This window comes from Emydura macquarii, unplaced genomic scaffold, assembly GCF_026122565.2.
Source record: "Emydura macquarii macquarii isolate MOO-44397 ecotype Brisbane River unplaced genomic scaffold, CSIRO-AGI_Emac_v2 contig_3328, whole genome shotgun sequence".
Lineage (NCBI taxonomy): Eukaryota > Metazoa > Chordata > Testudines > Chelidae > Emydura > Emydura macquarii.
In genome coordinates this window covers 5717571-5739811 of record NW_027133465.1, presented here as the reverse complement: position 1 = coordinate 5739811, position 22241 = coordinate 5717571, and the positions used below count along the sequence as shown (strand labels likewise).

Genomic DNA, 22241 nt, shown 5'->3' with positions numbered 1-22241 from the left:
GCATTATATAACTTGGTATTGTCTTGAGTCCTGATATCAAAGATAAAGTGGGAACAATCACCTGATCTCTTTTTACATGAGTATCATCATTCTTCTTCGAGTGCTTGCTCATGTCCATTCCATGGTAGTTGTGTGCATGCCCATGTGCACAGTTGCCAGAGATTTTTCCCTCAGTGGTATCCATGGGGCCAGCTCTAGCACCCTCTGGAGTCGCATGCATATGTGCCGATATAAGGAGTACCGGCTGCCCGCACACCCTCTAAGTTCCTTCTTACCGCCTGTGATGGTTGCTGAATGACCCTTCTTGCTGTGGCAAGGCTTCTTTCCCAGTGGTTTGGACTCTTCTTTAGTCATATATGTGTAGTTTTGTAGTTAATGTATAAAGTTCTTAATGTTAGTGTATATAGTAGTGCAAATAGTTGTCCTCACCATTGAGGGACTATTTGCCCCAGGGGCTGGGCATGCCCCAGTCCCTGGGCTTCAAGCCATGTGCCTCTTGCATCAACCAGTGCCAGTGAGTGACCCGCACTCTAGTTATTTAAAGTTTATCTGAAGGGAACTCATGTTAAAGATAAGTGCCAAATCTGCAGGGACTTCAGACTGGGCACTAAGGACAGGGCCGTTCTGAAGGCCATTCTCATGGAGGCAGCCCTCAGAGCAGTCTTGGAGCAGAGCCGTTTTGAATCGGCGTCAAGCACCTCGGCATCCAAGCAGAGTGTTTCTCCGTCACTGGGCTCTTCCCAGCACCACTCAGCTTCTCCAGTGCCGAGGAAGAAGCACAGAAAGCAGCTCACCAAGAGAGGTCGCTCGCTGGTGCAGAAGAGGGACAAGCAAGGAGAGGCCAATACAGTGAGACCCGTGTTGGGCCACTCTTCCTCCCGAGCTATTGATGGCACCAGTGACTATGCCTAGGGTGTTGAGTCCTGTGCGGGACCCTCTGCCAACTCCCAGAAGCGGCCACAATACGAGCAGTCTGATGGTCCTTTTAACCCTGGAGGCCTTCCAAGCGGCAAAGGACTACTACTTCCTTCCGGTCCCACCAATGCTGAGAGGGCAGCCAGCCCAGAAAGTGAAAGTGTGAAGGGAACAGAGAGCATTGGGGCCCCTTCCCAGCACCCATGGCTCCCTCTAGAGGCAAAACTGGCCATGATCCCGGCACGGCAGTCACCACCTTAGCACTGACCCCCAGAACTCTGGCAACACATGGAGGCAGAAGTCTGGACAGGTCCACCGTGTTCCCCAAGGGATGGCTCCTCTTTGGAATCAGAGGCAGAAGTTGTTCCATCCAGGGCATACCACCGCTGATATGCAGCTTCTGCACCACTGGACATCAGCACCTGGCCAGTGGACCACTGACCAATGCAGTGGCCGTACTGGAACCCCTGGGGGTTTCCCCCGGCACCGGGCCCCTCCTTCCACCACTCCTTCTCGGTGGCTTCAGGGAGGTGGACTACCATCCCGTACTACTTAGCACCAGATACCAACTCCACTACCAATCCCAGTACCGATACCTAGGAGATGGCCTCAGTGGAGGTGGTGGAAGTGAAGAAAGAGGAAAGAGTCCCACCTCTGGCGCAAGCTGCCTCCTCATCAACTCCAAATGAGGCCATTATGGGACCCCAGTAACCTGCTTCACAGGATGACTTCAGGGCCCACCAGGACCTTCTGAAGCTGGTCAGGCAAAGCTGGGTCTGGAAATTGAGGAGCTTAAGGAGTCAACACACAGTCTGATTGACATCCTGGCTGCAGCAGCTCCCTCTGAGGTGGCCTTGCACATCAATGAGGCAGTGATGGGGCCAGTCCAGACTCTATGTGACAAATGCCTTCTTCTCTGGCCCCAACCTCAAAGAAGGCAAAGAAAAAGTACTGTGTACCAGCGAGCAGGTTTGAATACCTGTACTCACACCCCCTCCACTCCCCATCCCTCTGGGATCCCTGTTGTTCACTGCAGTGAATGAGCCAGATAGACAGGGCCAGTTGAGCACTACCCCTGAAGAATAAGGATGCAAAGAGACTAGATCTTTCAGGAGGAAGGTGTATTTGACAGGTAGCCTCCAGCTACTTATCTCCAACCAGCAAGCATTGCTCAGGAGATATGATTTTAAACTTTGGGACTCGTCTAAATTTAAAGACACTGTGCCACAAGAGGTAAGACAAGAGTTTGCAGCCCTTCTAGATGAGAGTAAAAATGTGGCCAGGACCTCTCTTAAGGCAGCTCTGGATGCTGCCAACTTGGCGGCCAGAACAATGGTTTCGGCAGTCACCATGAGGCATTCTTGGCTCCAGTCCTCTGGCCTCCCCCACAAGGTCCAGCCGTCTGTCCAGGACCTCACCTTTGAAGGCTCCTCTCTTTTTTCAGATCAGGTGGACACAAAGCTGCACGGCCTGAAGGATTCAAAGACCACCCTGCATTGCTTGAACTCTACACGCCATCAGCTGCCATGATGCACTTCAGGGCCCAGCAGCCTCCTCAGTTCTTTGTGCCTCCTAGACAGGAGCCTTATAAGAGAAAGGGGGAAGGTTAAAAACGATGCCAACCTCTCCCCTCCATCTCAGCCTCCCAGTCAGGGTCTCAGAGATACTCCAGCAGACCCAAGCAAGCCTTTTGAAGGGTACCGGTCATCATCTGTCCTGCCTTTTATTTTTGGACTGTCTGTCACTCTTCAGCTTGGCATAGGCATCCATAAGCTGGGGATGGGTGACAGGAGATGGATCACTTGATGATTACCTGTTCTGTTCATTCCCTCTGAAGCACCTGGCATTGGCCACTATCGGAAGACAGGATACTGGGTTTGATGGACCATTGGTCTGACCCGGTATGGCTGTTCTTATGTTCTTGTAACATCAGACTGTTGGGTCCTCACTACAGTGACAGTTGGATATACCCTGCAGTATCTATCCACCCATCCCCGTCCCTATTCAGGGTCCCTTCTCATGAGCAACTCCTTATCCAGGAGGTACAATCCCTCCTATGTATGGGGGCTGTGGAGGAAGTTTCTCAAGACTTGAGAAGGAAGGGATTTTACACCCGCTATATCCTAATCCTGAAGGCCAAAGGGGAGCTCCAGCCCATCCTGGGCATGCGTCGCCTCAACAGATATCTCAAGAAGCTGAGATTCCACATGGTCTCCCTGGCCTCCATCATTCCCTCCCTGGATGCAGTAGACTGGTACGCCACCCTCAACTTAAAGGATGTGTACCTTCATAGTTCTATCTTCTGTGGCCACAGAAGATTTCTAAGGTTTGTGGTGGGTCATCGCCACTTCCAATTCACCACCCTTCCCTTCATTCTGTCGGCAGCCGCACAGGTTTTCATGAAGTGCATGGCTGTTGTAGCAGCCTTCCTCAGGTGCTGAGGCAGGCAAGTCTACCCAGACCTCAACAACTGGCTGATCAAAGTTCAGTCACAGACTCAAGTATGGGACAGCATCAGTACAGTCCACAACACCTTCCAGGCACCAGGTCTGCTGATTAACCTGCAAAAGTCGACTCTGGTCCCAATTCAGAGAATAGAGTTCATTGGGCACTGCTCAACTCGACCCAAGCCAGAGCCTTCCTGCTGGAGACCCAATTCTAGAGTATGTTGGACCTGATATCCAAGATCATGGCTCCCCCAATAACAACTGCTCGGATCTGCCTCAAGCTATTGGGTCACGTGTCAGCATGTACTTATGTGGTGCAGTATGCATGGCTGCATCTCAGGACCCTCCAGATGTGGCTGATGTCAGTCTGCTTCCTGAGCAAACACCACTTAGACTCAGTCTTCACAGTTCCACCTCCATTCCTCGCTTCCCTGACCTGATGGAAAACCCAAGATCAGTAATGGAGGGTGTACCCTTTGCTGCTTCTCAACCATTGGTAGTCTTAGTCTCGGACATGTCAGACCTTGGGTGGGGAGCCCACCTTGGCAACCTCAGGATACAGAGCCTTTAGTCCCAAGAAGAACTCTCCCTTTGTATAGATGTCAGGGAACTCAGGGCAGTACACTTAGCTTGCTAAGAGTTCCTTCCCCAGATTCAGGTAAAGTGGTGCAGGTTCTGACAGACAATGCCGCATCCATGTTTTACAAGCAAGGAGGGGCTCGGTCTTTGGCCTTGTGCCGGGAGGCCTTCCCACTGTGGGACTTCTGTGTGAAATACACCATTCACTTTGAGGCGACACACCTCTTGAGAGCCCACAACATACGGGCGGATCACCTCAGCTTTTTTCTCTCATCACAAGTGGTTTCTTCACACGGAAGTCGTCAGTGTCATTTTCTGGAAGTGAGGGCCTCCCCCCCAGGCAGACCGGGAGATGCCATCAGTTCTCTTCACTGTGTGGGCACAGAAGGGCTCCCCCTCCGATGCCTTCCTGCTCTTGTGGGCAGACTGTATGCCAGGGTGGCAAACTGTGGCTTATTAGCTGCATGCAGTTCTTTTACAGTTAAAGTGCAGTTTGCAGATACCCCTGTGCTTCTCCACCTACCAAACTGGGGATCTCAAACTTCTGCCCTGTGGCAGGGAGGTGGGGCTAGAGGATTCTACCTAGTGGGGAGGGAAGGTCTCAGGGAGTCAGTAAGTTTGGCCACCCTTGCCATATGCTGTATGCCTTTCCTCCTATCCCCTTGGTTCACAGTGTTCTCCGAAAAATCAAGTGGGACAAGGCAAAGGCTATCCTGATAGCACCGGCATGGTCCCGCCTGCATTAGTTCGTCGTTTCACCCAAATCTTGCCTCCCTGCACCTGACTGCATGGTTGCTGCATGGCTGAATCCTGTAGAGCAAGCCTGCTCTGATCAGGTTTGACAGGTCTTGCTAGATAGTAGAAAGCCTTCCAACCGGGCTACCTACCTGGCCATGTGGAAACATTTCACTTGTTGGGCCTCCGAACAGAATCTTCTCCATCCTGATTTTCTCTGCAGTCCATCTTGTGCTATCTGCTACAGCTAAAACATCAAGGTCTGGCTCTGTCATCTATTAAGGTTCACTTGGTAGCCATGTCAACCTTCCATCCTCCAGTGAATGGCAGATCAGTGTTCTCTCATGAGGTGATGATCAGGTTGCTCAAGGGGCTGGAAAGGCCCTACTCTCAGGTTTGCAAACCCCTACGCCCCCCGGAATTTGAAATCGGTCCTACCAAGGCTCACAAGGTTCCCGTTCAAGGTGTTAGCATCATGCTTCTTGCCGATTCTCTCTTGGATTCCTGGAGGTGATCACCTCTGCCAGAAGGGTCTCTGAGATCAAACCCTTACATAGGAACTCCCTTATACGGTGTTCTTCAAGGACAAGGTCCAGCTGTGCCCCCATCTGGCCTTTTTATCAAAGGGGGTGTCGCAAATCCACAACAACCAGGACATCTTTCTCCAAGTCTTCTTCCCAAAACCTTACAAGACCGCTGAGGAACCTCAGCTTCATACATTGGATGTTATGTGGTTTCCTGCCTTTTATATCGAAAGAACTAAGCCCATCTGTAAGTCTCCTGTAGCTCTTTGTGGCAGTAGCGGACAGGATGAGAGGGCTACCTGTGTCATCCCAAAGAATCTCATCCTGGATAACTGCCTGTATCCGTACTTGCTATGATCACGTGAAGGTTCCGCCTCCAGCCATTGTGACTGCTCATTCCACATGAGCCCAGGCTTCGTCAGCAGCATTCCTCACGCAGGTGCCAATCCAGGACATCTGCAGGGCCACAACATGGTCGTCAATTCATGTCTTCGCATCCCACTACACCATCACCCAACAGGCCTGTGACGATGCCAGTTTCAGGAGAGCAGAGTTGCAATCAGCGCGTCCATGAACTTTGAGCCCCACTGCTGGGGATACTGCTTGTGAGTCACCTAACATGGAATGGACATGAGCAAGCACTTGAAGAAGAAAAAACAGTTACTAACTTCCTGTAACTGTTGTTCTTTGAGATGTGTCCTCATGTTCATTCCATGACCCACCCTCCTAACCTGCTGTCGGAGTTACTGGCAAGAAGGAACTGACAGGGCAGAGAGCCGGCGGTGCCTTTATACCAGGATATATGCACATGACTCCGGAGGGCGCTAGAGCCAGCCCAACAGATACCACTTAATGAAAAATCTAGCAACTATGCATGCGGCATGCACACACCTAGCATGGAATGGACATGTGCAACATATCTCAAAGAACAACAGTTACGGAAGTTTAGTAACCATTTTTTTCCACAAGATTTTTACTATGGTTTTAATATGAAACAGGAAGAGAACAAATACTGTGGTTATGCAATAATGCCTTGTTGGTTTTTCATCTTTCTCTTGAAGTAGAACTTTTTATAAAGATCTAGCCAGATTTAAATTGCAGTATTCAAGGATAACAGTCCCTGCTGTTTTAAAAGAAATGTATAGGAATCCTAATATATAGGTATTAAAATATCAAATATGCTATTTTTGAAAAGGAAATCTCATTCAATAGTTTGATCGTAACACTGGATATCTGGAATTTGACAGGGACTCCTTCTGCCTTGGGCAAGTTACTCAATGTATCGTTATAGTCAGAGGGGGTGTATATGTGTATGTGCGAGAGAGAGAAAATTTAATTACACTACCATAATGTTTCATAGCCAGCCGCTTTTTTCTCAATAAAAAAACAAGGAACTATATTAAAGCATAATGGTACCACATACATGGCATCAAGTAGGGTGTGATTGTCTTGCCATATTGCAGTTGGGAGAACTTCCCATGTTTGGTGCTGTTCTTGTTTAACTGGAGCTGGAGTGTTCTATCTTTTTTTATTTTGATGGCCATGTCTTTGCTATGAAAAGAGTTGGAAAATAATTTTTTAAAAAGATATAGAAATTAGAAGAAAAACTATGGAACTTCTCGGGGACAGCAGCAAACTTTGTACTTGTCATGTTGGGAAATGGGAAAGTATAGTGTAGGGATAAATTAGATTCTACTGAAATCTTAGTAGATGTTACGAAGATTAGAAGTGAATTTTCCAGTCACTTGTAACTTTATTTTTATTCTTTTCTCCAAAACTAGTCTCCACTGAGGATAGATTCCATGTCAAGTTTCTAAATTCATCTATTTTTGCTGTATCTGTGGGGGGGGAGGGTGGTTAAGTGAGAAATTTTTTTTTACAACAGAAAGTTTTTTTTCTATTTTTTCCATAACTAAAAAATGATTGGAAGTGTAGAAAATTTAGCCCAAATGGTGAACATTTTAGAAAGTTGTTACTGAAAAAAGTTTGAAATTACTGTGCAGATAGCTAGTCTTCCTACTGTGCAGATAGCCACACATTCCTATTCCTGTTACCTTTGTCCTCCCTTTATTAATTGTCTTAAATTAGATTGCAAGTTCTTTCGGGCAGGGACTGACTATCAGTCCTGAGCTTGTCCACACAAAAAGTTGCACCAGTTTAACTATGTTCTCAAACTTATTAATTTATGTATTTGCCAATTTGCTGAACCAAGCAGTAGCGCTCTTAGTGGCCAAGTGGAGCACTTGCAGCCCACCGTTGAATTTGGTTAGAGGACACTCCTCAATTGTGTGTGTCATTGTTCCATCTGTGCTGCAACTGCAGCTTGGATTGTCTTGAAGACCCCAAAGGTGCTGGTTAGCTGCACTGAGGTTTTGCCTAGTTCAGAATTGATTAAGAATGGCCCATTGGCAACATGACAGGTTGACGGCAGGCAGTCAAGCAGTAGGGTCTGTGATGAGGAATTGATTGGTGGTTGATGTTAAGCACCAATCTTCCTGTCACAGGGACTCTGCTGTCATGTCCTGGCATGGCAGCCTCAATCACAGTGGGTGTCGTGATGAAAGAAATGTAGCTGGTAGGCTACAAAGGTTGTTGAACAAGGACAAACTTGGGTTGGCATGTACCTTCTCAAGCAGCTTGCCAGCCGCAATCTCCCTCCTGATTTAAGAGATAGCAGTGTGGCTCAGAGCTGGAAGCTATGGTGTGTCCAACCAACTCTGTACTGGTGTACAGTATTCTGCTATAGAATACAAAATGACAAAAGCTGAGGTCCTTAGGGTTGGAGCATCTGCTTCCCATGAAGAACCTGACAGTTTGCTGAGAAGGTTGTTGCATGTCATGACCTTCCCTGGTGTCTTGATCAGGTGGCTTTTGTATGTCAGTGTTCTGTCGAGGATCATGCCTAAGTAAACTGGGCATGCTTCACTCTCTGGCCACTCATTATGAATTAATTCCCTCTTAGCATTGACAAGATGGAGTAGAACGTGCTAGAGACCGTTTTGCTGGTAGGCTGAAGTCGCCATGTCTTGCAATAGTCAGCTAGTTTTGCAGCATCATCACTCAGGGTCTTCTCCAGCTCAGAGAGAGTCAGAACCTGCAGCAGATGTCGTCTTCAGTGGCAGTGGCTGATCATTGATGTATAGACTGAACAAGGTTGGGGCTAGAACAGACCCCTGCGGTAACCAGTTAATCTGTTTTTTTCCAAGCACCTGTTTGTTCACCCACATGCACCCTGAACTGTCTTTCTTGGAGTAGCTGTTAGATGGCATCAATAACCCATGGTTGGAGGATTCTTGATATTTTAACAAGTAGATCCTTGTGCCACACTGTGTATCATATGCTGCAGTGAGGCCAAGCCGATCATCTGTGAATACTAACCAAGTAGCCAGTCACCTGCTTTGCATGGGAAAGACACCTGTGGAAAAAGAAGTGAAGAGTTGAGTCCAAAGCAAGCAAAGGGTCTTCCACAGGCAGCACAAATCCAGAATTTGCTCTAAATTTTTCATAGTTCCAGACTGGACAGGCTGCTGTATAACATCAATTCTGGCACCACTGCCAGCTATGACAATATCCTTCCAGAGTTCGTGAAACATCTTGGCCCATGCGCCTGTTCTTGGCTGGCTCAATTCTTCACAAGGGCCACCAATGAAGGAAAACAGCCGAAAATCTGGCGCATGTCAAGTCATCGACCTCACAAAACCTGTAAAGACCCAAACCAGGCATCAAGCTACCGCCTAATATTGCTGCTTTCTGTATGTCTCTAGGTTCTAGAGTTCCTCATTTTACAGTGACTAACACCAGAGGTGGAAAACATCTTGAATGTCAAGGAAGCAGGCTTTTGACATGGTCAAAGCACATGTGACCAAGTACTTGCACTAACCATATTTATCAAAAATGGTTTTCAAAGAAACCTGAAAATAGGTGCTATCTTCCTTGACTGATTTAGTTAAACTGGTGCAACTTTGTGTATAGGCATGCAACATTTACACCAGTTTAAAGAACATCCACCAGTTTTAAGATGATATAAGAGCACATCTGTACATACATTGTTGTACTGGTTTAAATCAGTTTGCCAACATATCTTAAATTAATCTGGTGCAACTTTGCGTGGATCAGACCTTACAATGTAATTTTTACAGCAGTTAGTGCAACATGGCCATTGAGCTGTGATTTAATATAATTAATATAATAGATTTAAACATGAATAATAGCCAGTGCTGTTGTGCATCTGATATTTGTATGCATGGATAGGTGGTGTGGGTGTGTATATACATAAAATAATGGACTCGTAGTAGATCTTGCTGTAGTTATTATATATATTTCACATTAAGACTTTATGTATTAAGTGCCCCATGACAGCATTTAGAATACTGCACAATAAAGTACATCCTCCCCAGTAGAAGCTAAATATCCTTTCATTTGCAAAGTCACTTACTTCTCATAGAGAAAATATCCCTAAGCAAAATCATTTATCCAAACCTGACCTCAGCATTCTTCTATGGATACATTACATAACTGGATGGAAAACATATTTATTGAAATATACTTGTTATTATAGTGCTCTATGGTGCCATCTAGTGAAATTAAGATAATGGCTTTGCTACTATGGCTAATGAAAGATGTTCACCTTTCCAGGGTGATTATTGTGCTGAGAGAGTTTGGATTATAAATCTAAAAAATGAAGATAAATAAATTAAACTATCCTGCACACTTTTTAATTATTTTCTGTTATAATTCTTCCCCTCTTTATACAGGCTCTTGATGGAAATGTTTATGGTCACCTTAAGGATTATTTAATGGCATTCAGCAGGACTGAGCTAGAGACATGTCAAGCTGTACAGAATACATTCCAGTTTTTATTGGAAACTTCCAGCAGGGTAAGCCTTTTAACCGATCCTTTATAGCTGAATAGCTAAAACATACAGTAAGTTATTGGGCTTATATTTTGGGACTAGAGATTCATTCCTGAAATATAAGGTGCATTATATTTCTGATCATTCCTGTATTGTGTTCAATTTGACACAACCTAAAGGAATTTTTCTGGGAAAAATTCTGCATTCTCCTGAGTGCATTTGTATTCTACAGATTCTTTAGGTACTGCAGCAGCAATTGGGAAGTGTCCAATTATGTTCACTCTACACGCTTAGAAAGAGAAACTGCACTTCACTCTACATGAAGGTTTTCTAGCAACATTAGTCATCCATGAAGTTATAGCAAACTGAAACTGCTTGGATCATTTTGTAGTCATTGACTGTCAACTTAAAAAATAAAACACCATTGCATCTGATTCTTTTTTGAAATTATAATTGGCAAATATAGAAAACAGATTAGAATTTTGTAACTATTAAAGATTTCCAATAAAACACAAACAAACTAGACTTTATGTGTTATAGTATAATTCTAATATTCCTTGTATGAGCTATGATCACTCATACAAGAATAGAGCATATCATTTATGCACCTCTGAATGTTGACTCAGATAGAAGCCAAACTACATATTTCTTATCCTTCCCCATTGATCTTGTTATAGTAGTTTAGGAGCAGTGAACTGACTTTTTATTAGATGTAGCGTGTAATGGACAAATTGAAAATTTACTGCTATATTCTAGCTAGTCTTGATGAGTTTATTTGGCAATTTCAGAGTAGAAGATGAAAATACCCTTTAGTCTTCTGCAGACAAAAGAGTTTACTTTAATCATTTGCTTTGGTATGTGTCATAGTGTTGCTTAATGACATGAGAGTTGACCTGTTGTTGGTTCTCTCCAAAAGAAGTATAATAGTTTATGGTGGCCACATGTCTATAGAGCTTGTATATATTCATTCATTTTTTACAATATTTTAGTAAATGCTTCATATTCAGAATGCAAGGTGCAATGCTTCACTCTTGTTCTCTGAATTGACTGTCTAAACTGTCATTTCTAAAGGTTGTTTGCATAGAAAATACATTTATCATATTTTTAATGGCATTTTAGCTAGAGCTTGTGCCAGCAAGCTTCTACTCAACCAGAAATCTGTTGGTATATTTTATTTTGTACAGTAAAAATTATCTGCATTCTATCTCGAATAAGTAGTTCTGTTTTCAGCCTCTCCAAGCTACCACAACACCTGGAGAAGCAACAAAAAAGTAACCACAGCAGTCATGTCTGAAAATAACGTTTACAGATGTTCTCTATCTTCTCACATTGGAATTAACTCACTCTTTTCTCTCTTCCTTTTCTTTATCCTTAAACAGAAGTCTTGTATTAAATTACTGCTTGGTATGTGCATGTGTGCGAGAGAGAGAGAGAGACATTTGTTTTCTACATTTATATAAGCACCTATCCCATACCAAAGGCCCATATCAATTATTAAAATTCTCCTGATATAAAAACTCAGTAGGTCAGAATGACAGTAAGAGAACCTCCAAACCCACTAACATATATCTTCTCCTCATCCTCTCTTCTGTGTACTTCAGCATGTTTTACAGTTCTTTTAGCAGGGCTCTAACAGACCAAAGGTAAGAGAAGGTGAATTCCAAAGCTGAGGGCATGTCACCAAAAGCAATAGGATGTATTTTAAAAATATTTCAAGAGTGCTTAGAGCATATGAAAGTGCATCATTTTTAATTTTCTGTACACCAAAATAAATAAAGGTAGCCTGCCATCAGCCTCTTAGGTAGTCAAGATCCTAACCATTTATTTTGTATTTTGACTGCCTCACCTGCTCTTTGCTCACTAATCAATCTTTGCTGGAACTACTAGCATTCTAGACCTTTGAGCAGCTTTAAACAGCTGCCATTTTTAAAAATAAAAAGCAAAATCTATCCAAAAAATTTACTTCCTCCTCCACTAAAATTGCACGGGTCTAAGGTTCAGAGCAAATGCAATTAAAGTCCTGGGGTAATGGAAACTTTAGGTTTCCATATCTTGTGATCCATCAAGTCTAGATGCAATTAAAAAGAAGAGATTCCTAGCCTTCCATACTTGCTTCCTGGTAATTTTCTAAATACCAGACCTTAATAATACAACAGTATATGTGGAAAAGATACCTTAGGTCATTTGTAAGGTTTTCTAACATGTATTAGTTAAACTTTCCCCGCTAAAATGTTCTTCTGTAGAATGGAGCTTATACATAGCTCATGATGCTGTGATGTGTTGTGGTATGGAGGTTTTATTCGTGCTGATTTGGAGAAACCTACATAACCTGAAATTCAACTTGCTTTTTTAAGTGCCTGTTCTTACGCAAGAGTTTTACTTTTTGGTCTTAAATTTTCCAAACCTTAACTCGATTTAAAGATTAATTTTCTTTGGAATGCTTTGGTAAAATCCTATTAGCTGTTTTTGAAGTACTGAATTTCTGAGCTCAAGTTCTACTGAGAAGCTACATCAGCCCAGATTGCAGTTGTCAGTTTTATAATGCACACCAGTAACTGTGCATTATGTAATTGGTATTTAATACTGTCAATTAAGATAGCACATTCTAACCATTTGGTTTTTAGAAGGTGGACCAGAGAAAAGAATATATTTAATCATAATTTATTACATCTGAAGGATTTGCATTAGCAAAGCATCCAGTTAATTTCCTAAATGAAAAATACAGATTAATTTTGAAACGTTGCTGCTGAGTCCTGAAAATGCAGCGTAGTTTAAGGCAGTCTCTTTATTTTCAGAAAAATTGCCAGCCACTCTGTAAATAATGCCCTAGAAGTGTTTATTTGCCAGACATATAGTCTACTGTAACAGAACAATAATAGTAATATAGTCCTCTTCTGTCATTCTTAACTAAACAGTAATCCTTATGAGAGGAACTCTTTCATGTATGGTCTTGCTGAGGTGAATTTTTTCTTTGAAAAAGTGATCACTTTTGAGTTACACAAGATTAGACAACAAGCAGTTTTCTACATTGATTAACGAAAAGCAGCTCTTTTGTAAAATTACCAATGTAGCTTATATAGTGTCCTCAGCAAGAAATGCTTTGCTAAATTAAAAAAATGTTGGTTTTAAATAGTTACAAAGTTTGAAAATGGTATGCTCAGTATGTGTGGTATGCTCAGTCTCCAAGCATCTATCAAGCATTGTGTAAAGATGGATCAGTTGTCCGCACTTTCTCTTAATTCTTCTGACTCATTTATTGGCTGCTTTTTTTCAATGTGCATTTACTACTAGGTGATAAATTCAGTACAAGTGCATATGCAGAGTGCATTAAACCTGAATTAGGTGATTTAGGTGACAGAGAGTTTCTGCCTGTCTCAGAGCGCTCCACTCATCGCAAGGATGGTGCTTCTTCCGGGCTGTTCTAGAGATTAGCGTGAGGCTGACGCCCATTCCTATGGCCACACGCTGTCTCTGTGTCAGCCTGTGGCCCCTCTCTCATTCCAGGAATGGCAGTGTCCTCTTCGTGACTCAGCCCTTCAGCCAGGTCACTCAGTGTTCCGCCCTTCGGGGTTTAGTCCTTCAAAGTCTCTGTCATTCCCACAGTGACCCAGGCAGTCTTCCAGTTGAATGCCCTGCCAGTGCCACTTCCTTAATGGTTGCTAGGGGAGCCCAGGTCCACTCTGTACTCCGGGTTCCAGCCCAGGGACTCTACAACACGCAGGCAAGGTCTATTCAATCCCCAACCTTGCTGCTTACTCCCTGGGTTGCTTCCTACCCTGCATCCCACAGGCTGTCTTCTCCACCCTGTTCTCTTCAGGGTATGCACTCCCTCTGGGTCAGGGTCCCAGGGTCCTACTCTTCCTCTGGGTTCCGTCCTTCCCTCTCTATCAGAGAGTGACCGCCAACTTCCTCCCAGCAGCCCTTGCTGCTGCCAGCCTCCTGGGTTTAGGTTAGCCCAGCCCACCTCTGCTCAGGTGAACTTCCTTCTATTCAAGGCTCTCTGCGCCACCTATATCTCCTTCGTTTACTGCTTAATAGGTTAACTGGCCTATCTGGCCTCCATTACCCCTTTAGGGCAAGTGTGGGGTGGACATCCCATCACACTGCCAGACTTGGCCCTTTCTGATACCATCTGAAAGTTGAGAGTGAAAGCTCCTCTGCCTCCCCATCCCTCGCAACCTTAAGAATGTATCAGAAGGGTCCAGTAGGCCTTGGCATCCATTTGGCTGGATTTCGAACATCTTCTGCAAAGCCTGTGCTTTAAAGGATCCAATGCCCTTTGAATCTCTGAATTGAGTTATACCCAGTACATTATATTTAAATGTGTAAGCTAATGATAAATACCGTTAGTCTGAATGTGTGATCATAATACCACATGCCATGTAAATGATTTCACCCCAGTGACAAATTCCCCTCCTCCCAGAAACTGCAAATTATTCATCATCCAATTTTAAAACTACCAACACCTCCCAGCTGTGGAAGTCATAACAAAACTCACAGCTCCTTTCAGGGCCAAGAATGCTATAACATACATTCATTTTAATGTGTTCAGGTTCAATTGAATGCATTTAATTATGTAAACTGATCACACATTCAGATGTTAAAATGTACATGCGTATGTACGTGTGACCTACTCATATATTCAAATATATGCACTTACATATACTGCGACACTTGGCTGCATGAGGAAATGAGGATTGGGTAAAGTTTCTGCAACTAGAAAACTTCCATTGGGAAAGGGCTTGGTGACAGGAGAGGGGGTAGACTAAGCCCTTGTCACTAGGGTTGGGAACACCTGTCACTTTAATTCTTTCCTTTCCTTTATTTAAGTGAGCAAATTGCATTAACATTTTCTATTTCATGTTATTTTTAAATTGAGAATATAATCACCCCAAATTCAAAATTTTTTAAAATGATGGTTCAGAAAACAGAAGCATTCTCTAGGTCATATCTTAATCTTGCTATATAGCCTTCATTAGTATAGAATGATCTAACTAAGGAACAACACAAGCTTCCCTTATTATCCTTTGTTTGCCTGTTAATAAATTTCTGAAAAAATCTTTCTTTAGTGTCAGACTGAGGCCTTATCTACAGTGCAGTTTTGTTGACAAGTCAGCTTTCATCAACAAAGCAGTGGAGGTGTACACGCTGAAGTGCTCCTCCCATCGATGTAATTCTCCTGCTATGCTAACATGATAAAACCATCTCGACGAGCGACATAGAGCCTTTTGCGACATTTAGAGTGACACAATGTCAGTGTAGACACCTTACTTGATTATGTTGCCATAATTAGCCTTCAGGAGGTGTCTCACAATGCCCATCATGATCACTCTTGTCAGCAGTTTGAACTCTGCTGTCCTGAAGGTACACAAGTATGCTCACCTCTTCCGTTCAAAGGCCCCAGAATTTTTTTAATTCCTCTGCCTGTTTGCTATGCGTGCACAGTTCACGCAGCATCTTCCCAGCTGACCATGCCAGTTGTACGTACCAGATGCTCTCCTGCGTGGAACACACTGGAGCTTTTGAATCTGCTGAGTATATGGGGAAAGGAGACTGTGCAGTTGCAGCTTCACACCAGCCGTAGGAATTTCAATACCATGGGCTGATTGCAAATGGCATGCATGAGAAGGGGCAAGAAACACACACTCAGCAGCGTTGTGCTAAAATCAAGGAACTGAGGCAGGCATACCAGAAGACAAGGGAGACCAACCATCACTCTGGTGCAGTGCTGAAGACACACCATTTCTATAAGGAGCCGCACACCATCCTTGGCGGTGACCCCACTTCCACCAACAAGAGCCCCATGGATACTTCAGGGTGACTGGAGGCAGCAACCAGCGGACCTAACCCACACAAGGAAGTGGTGGATGAGGAAGTGAAGCTGCAGAATGATTTGGAGCATATGGCAGGGTCGTCCGGTAATGCAGTGAGTCAGGACCGCTTTTCCACTCTGGAGGAGTTTAGCTAGTCCCAGCACTCTGGCTCTGGCATGCAGGACGTAGGAGAGGGGAACTCCAGTAAGTGCTCGTTTTGCTTTGATACTGTACAATGAGAGGAGATTGAGCTCTCATGTACTTTGTTATATGATACAGGAGGAATAAGGAACAGAAATAAACATAAGAGCCTGTCCCTATGCAGTGGGGCCATTGCGGAAAAGTTTGTTAATGTACACGGGAATGTCCCAGGAATCCTCCATAGAGATCACTAGGAAACTTTCCTCGAGGTATTCGGCAATCCTCTGCTGAAGGTTCATTGGCAGATCTGCCTTGTTTCTCGCCTGGCTGTCGGAAATTTTGCCACGCCAACCAGCAATTATTAGTGCAGGGAGCAGAGCAGCACACAGGCAAGCAGCATACAGAGCTGGTCTGAAACCACACACATGCAGGAGATGCACCCTTGTGTCTGGGTTACCCTTAAGAGTGAGATACCAGGTTTGATTACTCTAGCCTGTGGAAAAGGATACCAATATTCTGAATAGGCTCCCTAGCTGCTTATAGTAACTCCTTTTGCAAACCACCCTTTGTCTCTTCTTGCCCATTCCCCCTTGCCTGCTCCCCGCGAACTCACCATATTTGGGACTCGTGCTGACCTGTGTGCTAGTCAAGGGACAGTGAGAAATAGGTGTGTGTAACTTTTAAGATTCACGGCTGTGAGTGCACTCACAATACTGTCTATTCATTGTTTTACTTAGCCTTCTGCAGATGTGCCCTTGAGGACCCACTCCTCCACACTGGCGGAGATCAGACCGTTAGATAAGGCGCAGACCCAGGAGGAATAAGAAGAGTATGGTTCGTGAAGTGCTGCAGTCAACAGATGCAGCACATAGTGAAACAAGCATGGAGGGGGGCCAACAATGAGAGACTCAGGCTGGATAGCCCAGAAAGGGCACAAGGGCAGGGGTGGATGATAAAGCTCCTGAAGGGCCAGACAGAGATATTGAAGTCTCTCATTAGTCTTCTGTCTGAGCATATCCATGCCAGACTGCCCCTTCCACCACTCAGAACTCCGATCCATGCCCTCCCCAAACTCCCCCACCCCACCACATTCCTTGCATGTTCCTGGTCCCTCTCACAGTACCCCATGCACTCCATGCCTAGGGACTGGTGTCCCAATAAAAGCTGGAGTTACACCCTGCTGTGAGAGCTCTAACCACAAGATTGTTCTTCTTTGTCATGTCCCCTGGTTGACCAAAAGTGTGTTTGATCCTGTTATTAAACTTGAGTCTTTGAAATTAAATGAGTCTTTATTTGTGAAATACATACATCGCTCAGTGCTAACATTGAAACACAGTGGCCACAGGTAGGAATATTTGCTCCTTGCAATTAACACTCAAGAAGCAAGCACTACAGGGGTAATTCAAGGCAGCAAGTAAACATTGCCTGGCCCAATGCATCACATAAAGACATATTATTGGGAATCATTGTCAAGATGCTCCTTCAAAGCCTCCCTGATTTGAATAGACTTCCGCTGCGCCCCTCTAATTGCCCTAGTATCTGGCTGCTCAAAATCAGCAGCCCTCTGATCAGCCTCAGCAGTCCACCATGGGGAAACTTTTCCCCCTTCGTTTCGCAAATGTTATGGAAAGTGCAGCAGGCTGCAATAACCATTGGAATATTTTCCTCATTGAGATCTAACTGGCCAAAAAGACAGCGCCAGCACCCTTTTAATCATCCAAAGGCACATTCAGCGGTCATTTGGCATCTGTTTGAGCCTGTTATTGAAGTGCTCCTTATGATGTCCAGGTTCCCGGTGTAAGGCTTCTTGAGCCAAGGAGTAGACGGGGTTTCCAAGGATCACTATGGGCATTTCCACACCCCCCATTAGAATCTTCTGATCGGGAAAGAAAGTCCCAGCTTGCAGCTTTCTATTCAGTCCAGTGTTCCAAAAGGTGCATGCATCATGCACCTTCTCTGACCACCCGACACTGATGTCAGTGAAACGGCCCCAGTGATTCACCAGCACCTGCAAGATCATGGAGAAGCAGTAGCCCTTTCGGTTGATATACTCCATCATAAGATGGTCGGAGGCCAAAATTGGAATATGCATTCCATCTATCGCCCTGCCACAGTTAGGGAATTCCATTGCCTCAAAGCCATCAGTTATTTCCTGCACATTACCGAGAGTCACAGTCTTTCGTAACAGGAGGCAATTAATGACCCTGCACACTTGCGTCACGGCACCCCCTCAGTGGACTTTCCAACTACAAATTGATTTGCAACTGACCAGTAGCAGTTTGCCAGCTTCCACACAGCCATCACCACTTGCTTTTCCAGTGAGGGCAGCTCTCATGCTGGTGTACTTGCGTTGCAGTGCTTGGGTGAGCTCCACAACCAGTTCCCAGAAGATGGATTTGCACATCCAAAAGTTCTGCAGCCACTGCTTGTCATCTCATACATGCATCATGATGCGATCCCACCACTCAGTGCTTGTTTCCAACGCTCGGTACCAACGGTCCACCATGGCAGGCTGTAGCGTGAATGCCAGCAGCAATCTTGAATGATTTGTTTCCATGGCAGACAACAGGGCAGGCATCACCAATTACTCTTTGTCTCACAGCTCATGAAATCCTGCAGGACCAGCCACATTGTGTTCATAATGCTTATTACCACAATGATCAGCAGCTCTGGATCCATGTTGTGAGGCAGAGATGGTGGGTTCACAATTTACAAGGGCTGTTGAAAAACGGTGCAAAACAAAGTCAGAAGCCCATGGAATGATAGGATGGAAAGAACTGCATCATGGGACAGCGAGCATGTCCCCATGATCTATTCCCAGAGCTCCCAGAAGTAGAGGGTGGCCAGTTTTACAGTGAGATAGCTACCCATGATGCATCACTCTCTGTCAATGCAAGAGCAACGAATGTGGATGCGCTCACCTGACAAAAAGAGAGGTGTGTGGACATGCTCAACCGATGTTTAAAGAGGCATATGATCGTCGACATAACTTAAGTTGATTTAATTCGGTACTGTAGACGTGGCCTAAAAGTGAATATTTTAGTTAGTTTAAGCAACATCTGTTTGGCTGGTTGGTTCCAAGCATAAAAATTAAATAAATTTTTTATAGTCAGGTAATTCAAAAGTTACAGAACTATTAACTATGTAAACACCTTCTGAATCCCCAAACAGAAATCTGCATTTAAATTGTCAACATTAGTAATGTATGCTTTGCCACATAGTTTTATATAAATGTTATAAATATTATTTCCACCAATTAAAGTACTAAACTCTCTGTTCAGCAGATTACATTTTTAAAAATCAAATTGATAAATATTAGTATGAATGCACCCTGGCTGTGATATGTAAATATTTTGCTTAATGTATTGGAAATTACAGGTTAGTATGGTATGTTTAACTGTAGCTAAAGCAGTTTTTAATTGGCACACTGTTAACCTCAATGTAAAAGATATGCACATTTTATCTGAGAACTTTTTCATCTGTAATATATGTTCAGATACAAAGAACTAAACCAAAGCTTCATTTTTCAAAAGTTTTTAGTAGTAGTTCTAGGGGTCCTATGGTTAATCAAAGTTTGATTATTTATGAAAAAATATGACAGCATTTCAACTTGTTAAAATACAAATTGTATTTGAAGAATCGTCCATAAGAAGTCAAAATGTTTGTGAAACTGAAATTTTATGTATTTATCTTTTTGCTTTGTTCCCCACTTTTCCTTTTCCAGTGATATTTTCCATGGGATAATCTCTTATATTTATCTAAAAACAAGGTTAGATACTTTTTTAGTACTCAATTCTGCACCTGATTGCACCCCACAGAGCACTTACAAGCAGTCATTTATAGTATCATTGTCTTAGGATCTAACTCTGCAGCTTTGTCCCTGGACAGAATTCCCATTGAAAAAAATGGGATTTCCATGCATGGAGCAGCTGCAGAATTTGGTCCTGTTTGAAGTACAGTGTGTTAATTTTATCATTGCAACACTAAATATAATATGCCTTAATTCTACAAAATAAAACATAAATCTAATTGGAATTTGTTCTTTTTTCAGGTGGTGCGGGATTACAATCTTCAACTGTTTTTACAGGAGAACTCTGTATTTCACAGACCACAACCCTTCCAGTTCCAGCCTAGTGACAGCGACACTGTAAGGGCATTCCTAAATTCTATGATTCAGTTATTCCAGTTCTGTTCTTAACAAGGTTTTTTTGGGGGTAAACGGGTAAGAAACTAGCCTTGTTTGCTAATCTTTCAGTGTTCACAACAGAGCTGGTATCTTTGGAATAGGTAGAGATTACTGACCTGATTTCACCAACTCCACTTACAATAGATGTGTAATTACAATAAAGCTCCAAACAGATGCCAGTATTGTCACCTGCAAAAGAACTGCACTATTTTTGCCTCCTGCTTGCATGACTAATATCCTGGATTTCTGTTTTGAGCTAACAGTTTTTGCTAAACCTATTAAACTCTATTATATTCTGGTGAGGTTCTCTAAACATCCATCATTTTAGGGTTACAAATAGACAATTTAACAATTTGCCAAATAAAATGTCCTATTCCCTTCAGTTTACTCAAGAGAAATATATAAACTTTTTGGTTTAAATAAATAGGATACAGTTGACACTGTATTCTAAAATAGTTTCTAAATACATGCAGTCTTTTGACATATTCCACTTTTCAAAAAATCACTGGTGAAATTATAATTGAATAAACCACAGTATAATGGAGAAGTTCGTGAAGGGTTTTTTCAAAATAGAAATTGTTTATGTTGATTTTCATTTTTTGAGAGTTAGGTATAAGTACTAAGTTGAACTAAGTGTAAGTTAAAAAGAGAGAACTTTATACAGCTTTTTAATTCCTAGGCTTATGCTTGGTAAACCCTGCTCGGGGAAAAAAGGCCTGGCCCTCACATTGAATGTTTAAATCCAAAAATTGTATGAATGGCTATGTTATGGACAATATGAGTAACTTTGCCAGAAATAAATACTAACAGCTATAACAAAATCGCCCTTGAAATTAAAATGTTATCTTTTGGCTTTCCACCTTAACAAATGATAAGCAATTTTAATTTTTCCCTAACATCTCCATAGGGCAAATTGTTTACATCGAGTGCTAAGTTGTTCTTAATACAGTGTGCTGAATTTTCTTACCTGTGTGTGTCTTGTAACTCTAACTGTATGCTCTGTGTTTTTGTCCTTGTGCAATCTTTGTCATTCAGAGTTTTAATGCTGTTCAGCTGGTGGATATTGAGCCTTCACCTGTCAGTGCTATGAGAATGACTATAGCAGAGGTATATGGTAGTATTTGTCATCAGTGTTTGGTATTTGTGGTATTACTGGTATGCATGCTCATGTGAGTGCTAAATTCACTGTCATGCATAAATATCAACTGAATGCATAATTTATAAAGACAACTCACTTGCTCCATTTTGAAAACTAATAGTTAAATTATCATTTTCTTGTTTCATGTTATGTTAATTGAGAGGATCAGTTTCTCACTTATAGCTTCTTGCCTTCTGAGGTGTCTCATGCTTTTGCACATCATTTGTAATTAAAATTTCACAACTTGAGGAGATATAGTGAAGTGTGTAATTGTCACTTCTCTGACATGTATAGAGAGGCTTATTTCAGTATTTCATCTTTTAATATAACTGAAGATATTTGTAATATAGAGAAGAAAAGGGATCTTCAACAATATTTTTTTTAAGTAGGTACATATCGTTTTAGTGCTTTCATGTGTGATATCAGGATGTAGGCAAATGCTAGCTTGTACTAAATAAAGCGATGTAAGTCCAACTGATCATTTGAGAAAAATACATGGAACTCTTCCTTTTTGTCAACATAAAATTAGACTGAGACTCATAACGTAGGGAACCACGAATGTGTACTGATAACCCAGGCCCCCCAAACCAAATTAATTCTCCTCTTTCTCTAGAGAACTACCCCCATTTGAAATAGAACCAACATTACAAATAAGATTCTTCTTTGAAGTGGCCACTGTGTGTTCTGACTTGTCGAATATGCACCTGACGTTCTGAGCTTCAAGAACATTCTAGAAAGCCGTGCCTGGGCCTTCTGAGCCAGGGATGTAAAACATCATGCTTCCGTATTTCAAAGACAGTTTGTCTCTCACTTGCCTGACTGTTCCCAAGTTCAGGATTACTCATTATTTTCCTTGCACGGCCTTTTGCTGAACTTTTAGCTGTTTCTGAAGTTCTCTGTTTTCACAAGA

At 43.0% G+C, this 22241-nt stretch overlaps 1 protein-coding gene across 4 annotated transcripts in view; it reads left to right on the top strand.

Annotated features, from left to right (window-relative positions):
* The window catches only part of FCHSD2 (FCH and double SH3 domains 2), a 252443-nt gene that overhangs the window by 176445 nt on the left and 53757 nt on the right, over nt 1-22241 (top strand). For 3 of the 4 annotated variants that reach the window (XM_067533183.1, XM_067533184.1, XM_067533186.1), the window contains 3 exons: nt 9955-10077; nt 20059-20154; nt 21229-21300. In XM_067533183.1, coding sequence (XP_067389284.1) covers nt 9955-10077; nt 20059-20154; nt 21229-21300 — 291 coding nt within the window. The remainder of the gene's footprint in view (nt 1-9954; nt 10078-20058; nt 20155-21228; nt 21301-22241) is intronic. The other variant, XM_067533185.1, reaches the window with a different exon arrangement.